At 37.9% G+C, this 8,087-nt stretch overlaps 2 protein-coding genes across 3 annotated transcripts; both read right to left on the bottom strand.

Annotated features, from left to right (window-relative positions):
- Positions 1-625: 625 nt before the first annotated feature.
- Positions 626-2,902, bottom strand: LOC141815938 (uncharacterized; the record flags this gene model as incomplete). Its single annotated transcript, XM_074703800.1, is given in 6 exon segments — positions 626-724; positions 807-882; positions 1,575-1,655; positions 1,732-1,895; positions 1,998-2,437; positions 2,754-2,902. Coding segments are annotated over 5 exon segments (844 nt in total), but the record flags the coding sequence as incomplete, so codon positions are not given.
- Positions 2,903-3,525: 623 nt separating this feature from the next.
- On the bottom strand, positions 3,526-7,544 carry LOC141815937 (AT-hook motif nuclear-localized protein 7-like). Of its 2 annotated transcripts, none has more exons than XM_074703797.1 (5): positions 6,713-7,544; positions 5,983-6,062; positions 4,534-4,665; positions 4,051-4,212; positions 3,526-3,889 (listed from the first exon to the last, which is right to left on the bottom strand). In XM_074703797.1, the coding sequence occupies exons 1-5, from the start codon at positions 7,542-7,544 to the stop codon at positions 3,632-3,634; spliced, it is 1,464 nt and encodes a 487-aa protein (XP_074559898.1). In that variant the 3' UTR covers positions 3,526-3,631. The 2 variants fall into 2 exon arrangements, with proteins under 2 accessions (XP_074559898.1, XP_074559899.1); XM_074703798.1 differs by having other exon boundaries at positions 4,534-4,632.
- Between the last annotated feature and the right edge of the window lie 543 nt (positions 7,545-8,087).

The raw sequence follows: 8,087 nt of genomic DNA, 5'->3' as shown, positions 1-8,087 counted from the left end.
TAAAGAAAAAGGATAGAAGAGGAAGAACTCGCACCTGTAGAAATGCCCTCATCACAGCTTACCTCTTCTATGTCTGACTACAGTAGACAAGTTACCATTCATATCATAATGGAGAGATTACATGATGACCACAAGTGTGCTAGAAGTTAAAAATGTGTTTTAAATTGATATCAGATTCACATCGATTCCATACAGCATGCCAACTAACGGGATCCAGAAAGGAGAAATTTATACACCTTACTTTCCGCATGTAAATTACACTTGTGAAATACGAATAAAACATCAACACAACCAGCATTTTTTGACGTGAAGACTAAATAGGTCAAAAAAAAAAAAAAGAAGCAGATGACTTACTATTCCATACTAAGAAAACAGAGATAAATTACATTTTTAAAATACAAACAAAATGTCAAAACAATCAGCTACTTTTTTCAGACTATATGATTTGCATGCCACTTAATATGAATGTTTTGATGCCAACTCTGTTTAACTTTCAGGGTGTTAAGAGTCTTTCCACTTCTTAATAACAATCTACAATAATAGTTAATAATAACGACAAATTTTATTCCACATAATAATGGCTGCATAAACAAATGAAAACAAAATGATAAAAGTTACTACGTACTGAAGTTCTGATTCCCGAGCAAATCATGACTCTGGTTCCATCCAGGCAAATGTTGCTTGGCATTCCCTTTCCAAGTTTCCTCAAAAATAGGTAGCTCATCTAATGATAGTAAAATGTACTTAAATAAGTCAAATTAAGAACAAAATCATCCTCAAAGCTGAAGCAAGATATGATGTCTAACCTTCATTCAGATTATGCAACGTTTGCACTGTGTCTACCCTTCCATCTGAATTCAGTTTTCTTGAGACCGAGTGACCCTAAAAAGATGATAACCAGGTAATAATTACAGTGGCATATGAAAGACAACATTATATCAAATTTTCAAGGGAAAATCTTCCTATTTGTTTGGGATATTTAATTACAATGAAATTATAGTTCAAATACTTCATTGATGAAGAAAGGTATAGTAGAATTCCAACATCCTAAAAAATTTGGGATTTCAAATTACAACATAAATTTGTTAGCTTCGTGTTTGGTCATTCCTAGAAATCATAAAATATTCTATACAACATTATCAAGTAATGTTCCTACCAACTGCTTGAGGTTGACTAAAAGAATCTTAACCCTCCATTGAACTCTATGCAAATCTCTATGTGAGACTATTGCACTAGTAAAACTCATTATCTTGAATCTCTTTTAATTATGTTAACTAAATGTTTCTATATTTCCACTTGCAACTATTAAATATATTACACTTTAGATTTGAACATGTTCAAAACTCTAATTGCTCGCATTTAGTAATATTGTTTCTTTTCTAATAACATCAGCATCAGCATTTATGGAGCACTCTCACCTACATTATTTAACTTTTTCAATAATTTATTCCCCAACTGCCTAAACTGAAGCTCTAATCAGGTTGGAATTTTAATATGGCATAGAATTTAAGATAAATATGTTCCAAACAGACTGTGAATTAATAACTTGAAAAAACACTCTAAGTCAAGTGTACTTTGTCACGAAGCCCACGGGATATCCTGTGGGTAGCTCTACCAGTAGTACTATCAGCCTCCTTACTCTCCTCCATAAAAACCTGTCATGGTTGCAAAGGGTAAGAGTATTAGCATAATGTTGGAACGATACAATATTCAAAAAAAAAAATCACTCACTCCATTGCCGCCCATTCTCCTGGTCGCGGATGAAGAATAATAAGCACCATGTGGACCACCATAAGTAACGGTTGAGCTTTGGAAAGTACAAGTGTTACCCTGCGATTGCATCATATTGGGATGGTAGAAATTGTTCCAACTGTGCACATGCCTGCTCTTGTTTTCTGAAAAAGTAACAAGATGATTACTTCTCCATCACTATAAAAACATTAACAATGAACAATCTACCAAAATCAAAAGTGAATCTATGAGAACAGTACATATACCTTCAACGGCTTCATCAGGTTCTTGAACAAATGGCTCTTTATGTGTTCTAGAATGGTTTCTTGTATCCTTTATCTTCTCCTTTCCCTTCCTCTCTTCTTCGTTGTCATCATCATCATAAAGTTCCTGAATTATTGGACCCTTCAGCTTATTGGCAGGGGGTCCCTGCTCCATGAACCGAGGATTGCTAATCTCTCCAAAGAAGTTTCCTTGGTCAGGAAACATGCCAGGACCAATCATGCTCGGTCCAAACATGCTTTGGCCCATCATGCTCCCAAATGGCTGGGTAAAGAAAGGGTCATCAAAGGGATCCCTCCCAGCCAAAAAACTAGACATCAGACTCCTCGATCTTCCAAAGCCACCAAACCCCGCAAATGGATCTCCCATACCGAAGAATTCATCTTGTCCCCCTCTGCCTCTCTGCATTTCTCAGAGCACAACTCTGAACATGGAAAATGAAATCATGATCTTTTCTTTATATTTTTTTAATACAAAAACATAAGGAAAAATGGAAGCAAAATGGAAGCCCAAGAATCGCAACCGATATCTTTGCACATCAAAAACAACCAACTGAAATCGTTAATGTATTCAAATAATAAATGGAACAAGATTTCTTTCGACTCCCTCTAAAAATTAACAAATCCACACGGCAATTCCCGAACAAAATGAAATTTTTCCCACCGCAACCCTAGAAATTGATCTGCAAACGCAAACCAGGAAAACCTAACTGAAAAAGAAAAAAGAAAAACGCAACGCACCGAGCTCGAGCCGAGGAGAATCGTCGTGCGTTCGGCCTCCGCCTTGCGCTCTTAATCGATCGCACGAAAGATGAGATAATTGAGCGGAACCGACGACGCGATCGTTTTAAATCGCAGGCAGTGGAGGCGCATCCGACGGAAACCGAGAAATAGAAACTTCGAGAGGATAACCAAACGATAAATTACTAAAAATACTAATTAATCGATAAAATATTTATTCGTCACTTTTTTTTACAAAAAAAAACAAGAAATAGAAAATAAGGGAAGTAAAATAAAATTCTCCGAGATGTTAATCGTTAATCCAAAAAGTTAGTAAATGATTGTAGTAGCAATTAAGATATTAATAAGTAATTAATGTACAGGAATTTTAGTATTTAACTATGGAAAAAAATTAGAAGGGAGAAAAAAAATGTGAGCTTCGAGGTAACAAACTATACATTTGAGAATAGTGTTACCTATGATGGTTACAAGAAATCGCTTAGAATAGTGTTACCTATGATGGTTACAAGACATCGCTTATTGTCCTTTAGTCTCATATGCTCTTCTGTAAAGGTGAAATTCGTCATCCTAACGATTCTACACGATCGATCTTACAATCATCTGTGAGGAGTTAAATTGAAAAATAATTATCTTGGCTTTTTCAAAATTTGAATCTTTATCATCTTCTGTAACTCTGTTCCATCGTAATCAATTCAATTATGCCTCATAGGCTAGTCTCATATGCTCGGTATAGAAACAGGTTGAATACATTCATATATTGAAACACCGAAAACTTGCTACTTTGCCAGGAGGATAAGGAGAGATTGCATTGGATGGACCTTAGTCAGTCTTCTACAGATGGCCAACATGATAAAATTTCTAAACTTTTGCCGAAAATTTTAAGCTAATACAGAGTTCCTTGTGTCGGGTACAGAAGGTAATGGCGAAGGCCAGTTTTCTATCCTGAAGGAGGAAGTTGTGAGGTTTGGTTTCGAGATCGTTGGACTGCAGTGGGTTTCCGAATTGCAAAAAGCCACTTCCACCTCGGTGCCGGAATTCGCAACAGTCGGCACGGGCAAAGGTACTAATGCAGTCTCCACTTTTGCCTTCTTCTTCTGCTCCAATTCATAGCTTGGCAAGAAGCTTCCTAGCACAACCTGATAGCATACTAAGAGTTATAGGATGTAGAGTTTCGAGTAAGTTTGCTTTTGAAAGATTCTATGGCGGCAAATGGCAAAGTTTGAGAACATGTCTGTGTTGCTAAGTTTGATATGGTATAATTTATCTTGACGGGTTTCGATTGCTTAACCATTGATACCTGAACAGGACTAGCAGCTATGAGCAAACCCGCGACCCCTCCACCAATTACTTGACCGTCTGGTCTTGCCAAAGAAACACTCATTCCGCCCGATCTACTTCTTGTCCCTCCCCTTTCACTTGGTACGAATGAGCCCGATAATGAAAGCAATTGAAAGTGCCCCTGCGAAAGGTGGAACTAACATTTTAGGCAGCAGAAGGAACTCAAGCACACCATTCAACCGAGGTAACTTGTGCAGTGTATGGCTATGTGCAAGGACAGTTTAGAAATTCATTCGCAAAAGGAACATTCTATTTCGAGATTTTACCACTTTAGTGATTACGGTTACTAGAAAATAACAAAATAAGCAACCAAATTTCATGTCATCAGGAAAACAATCATCCATATAGTATAACAAGGAATCAAAGATGGATATGCAACTTTCGACTTAAATCTTCAGCAACAAAAAGATTTACATGCATAGAAAGATCTTTTGAAACAAACCTCATAGGTCATAGTGCCACCAAAGGAAGCAGGTTGGCGAAGGGTCACATTTGATATAACTCCATTGGCAGATAAAATACAAATAGCTCTTGGCCCCTGCTGCGAAAAGGATATGATCTTCATGGTTACATCCTATACAGATGTTGCAACAATTAGCAAAAAAAGCATGCATTAGACCATCTGAAATTCCTAAGCAATAATTAGACACAAATATTTATCGATCAAATATTTATTTGGGATATCACTAAACTACACAAATTGTACTAGATTAAATCAAGCAGATCAGTCACTTTCTATATGTAAAAAATAACATAAGCAAGATTAGAGTTTTTGCTGAAAGTTAACCCAAAGTTTAAGAATTTTAATCAACCAAAAAGCTAGAAGAATTTTGATACATGACTAAAATGATTTCCTACTAGAAACTTGTGCATTAATTTCAAGGCGATAAACTAGGAGAAAAATTACAAGATAAATGTCTTTAAGGTAATTTGGCAACATCTAACCATCGGACTTATAATTTCCATTACTTTGCATCTAGCAAAAAAACAAAGACGTATTACAAGAAATAGGACAAAATGAACCTTTCCACCTTTGTGATCAATAGCAGTCGATGAAATTTCTACTACTGCTACAGAAACTACATAACTGAGTTCAAATTACTCCAAATTTCCAATTGTTTTCAAACAGAAAATAAGACTCAAAAACTTAAATCATTCATGACTGTGAAAGAACTGCAACATTAAGTAAAATAGGACATGCAAACTTCGTGAAGCAAGAAAATTTGCATTTTGCAATGGGGTCAAGGTTGTACGAGTCAGTCGAACTAAGCTTTGTGTTATTCAAGCTTCTTTGATAAGGAAACCGAGGCAAATCAAGATGAGCCTAAAATTAACCAAGCTGATGGGGCACTTGTTCAAGCTCGACTTAGCATGTGTTTTTTTTAGCTTGAGCTTGTTTGTTTAAATGTTATCAAGCTTATTTGATTATTTGAAACTTTTACATTTTTAAACTTATTTGATTGGTTAGTGAGCTTGATGTTACAAGTTTGTTTGTTTTAGAACTTCTTTATATATTTACAAGTTCAATAAAAATCTTATTCATAACAGGGTTCCCAAGCTTTGTTTGTAGACATTTATTATGAACAGTTGACAAACATATGTATTCAAGCTTGTTGATTTAGTTTAATGAATTGTTCAAACTTATTGCTCAAGCTTATTCATGATCAAGTTCTTACCAAATCAAACACTATGCTTGCTCATGAATATTCGGTTCATTTATAACCCTAAATGTGGGCAATTGGTAAGCCAAACACCACTTTAAATGGAGCTTAACTATAGCCCAACATCACTTTAGTTTCAAGCATAAAAATAATAACTAGAAATTTGTCTTCCTTACTAAAATTTAACCATTGTAGCTTGAAAGCCTTTTTGCTACTAGCTAAAGCAATACCTCGCCAGAATCAATGGTAAGAATGTGAGATGTGAAATTTGCACCAGCAGAACAAGCCGCCATTTTCCCGTATAGAGCGCCTATTTTCAGGAAGTATAACATAATGAGAAAAGGCGTAGATTTATCATAAAATCAGAAGAATGAAGATAAAACAATGACATAGTTCTAGCAATTACAGTCACCAAGTCCCAGACTCTTTTCTTTAGTCAACTAAGTGCATAGCCCAATAATTATAATTGCTGAAATGAAACCCAAATGATTAACGGCTAGACTAATACTAGCTATCTTCCTTTCCACATTGATTCCATCAGGAAACACAAGTGAGCAACTCAAATGCTTGACCAAGAAGATGGTCCCTTTTCCTTTCTTCAAAAATCTTTAGTCAACCAACCCGAAAAAGACTCTTTTAAGCAGCTTCCTCCAACATCTCCAAACCACAGAGTTGAAATTCTTCCTAGAAAGACACTAATTAACATTCGGGCGTCACTAGTCTAGTGGATTGAAACAAGAGGTATGGTCTCCCAAGAAGATGTCTGACTTTTGAAGTCCCAAATTGCTGCTTGGTAGTTAAAAAAGACAATAGAAGCTACAACAAGGAGAAATATGAATTGTTTTGATGAAATTGCAAGATGAAAACTTTGATTGCATATGTTTTACACAAATTCTGTGCTCGATTTCAACGAGGTGAAGTTTTTTGCCTTGACGAGGACAAGAAGGGAAGTGGAAATACCTGCAGACTCTAATTGGAAAGAGTACTGTGCTGCTGGTGCCTCGCCGGAGCCCGCAGCCACTACCGGCCGCCCTCTACCGAACTTCATCACGGTGCCCACCGCCGTGGCCGGAGTGTACTCCCCCACCGGCGCCGACGCCAAGAGCGGCCTAGGATTCAGCGGCCGCGACAAGCTCCCGTCAGGCGCGTACTTCCTCGGCCTGCCCCTCTTTTTCTTGCTCCCTCCCACGCCCGCCGTCCCCGTCGTCACCGCCGTAGCTGGCATCTCGGCCACCACCGTCTCCGCTGAGGCCGCAGCTCCGCCGCCCTGGCCAGGAGGCTCTTCCTCCCTCCTCTCCCCAGCCGTCTCCATCATCGCCACTTCGGCTGGCTCAATGACCTTGTCATCGATCCTCTCCACCACCTTCTCTACCTCGGCTGCCTCACTGACCTTCTCGTTGATCCTCCCCACTACCGTCTCCACCTCGGCTGTCTCACTTACCTTCACATCTATCCTCTCCCCCACCGTCTCCACCTCCCCCACCGTCTCCACCGTCTCCACCATCGCCTCCTCACTGACCTTCTCATCAATCCTCTCCACCACCGTCTTCATCGTCGCCGCCTCGGCCTCACTTACCTTGTCATCTATCCTCTCCACCACCGTCTTCATCGTCGCCGCCTCGGCTGCCTTACTGACCTTGTCATCGAACCTCTCCATCACCGTCTTCATCGCCGCCTCACTTACCTTCTCTTCATCGATTCTCTCCACCACCATCTCCGTCGCCGCCGCCGCCACCTCCGTCACCGCTGCCGGCTCCGCCGCCGGAGAAACCAGTCCTCCGCCTTTCTCCATCTACAGAACAGCGACGGATTCAATGGAAATGGATCCTATAATTTTTATACCCAAAAAAATGACAAAAAAAACTAAAAAAAATACCTGATAAAATATTTAAAAAATAGCAATTAAATATGGAAAAAATACAAATTAAAGTAAAGGAAAGCTGAAGGTGGAAGCAACAAGAGGGGGACGAAATTAATGCGTATCGTCTAAAAAAATGGATTAAACTTTAATTTAATCCGACGAGCAAAAATTTTGATAAATTATTATTTTTTGCTTCCTTGCGCAGCGGGAAAGTTAGTATTTTCAATTAAATAAATGGATTATCATTGTTTATTTATTTATTTTACTTTTTTTAATGTAGCAGGTAGCTTTATTATTTTAATAATTTATTTATTATTATTATTTATTCAGTTTAATGAAATAGTTTAAATGGAAAATTTCATTTAACCGTCTCTAATTTGTCTACGTTTCGAGATCGCCCATGGAATTAAATATGAATATAATTTTTTAATTGAATAATAATTTGTAAATGAGATTTTGACACTTTTTGAAGGA

This window comes from Curcuma longa, unplaced genomic scaffold (assembly GCF_044706935.1).
Source record: "Curcuma longa cultivar G26 ecotype Majalengka, Jawa Barat unplaced genomic scaffold, ITB_CL_G26_1.1 contig_12692, whole genome shotgun sequence".
NCBI lineage: Eukaryota > Viridiplantae > Streptophyta > Magnoliopsida > Zingiberales > Zingiberaceae > Curcuma > Curcuma longa.
The sequence above is the reverse complement of the archived record's forward strand: the minus strand, read 5'-3'. Positions and strand labels throughout refer to the sequence as shown.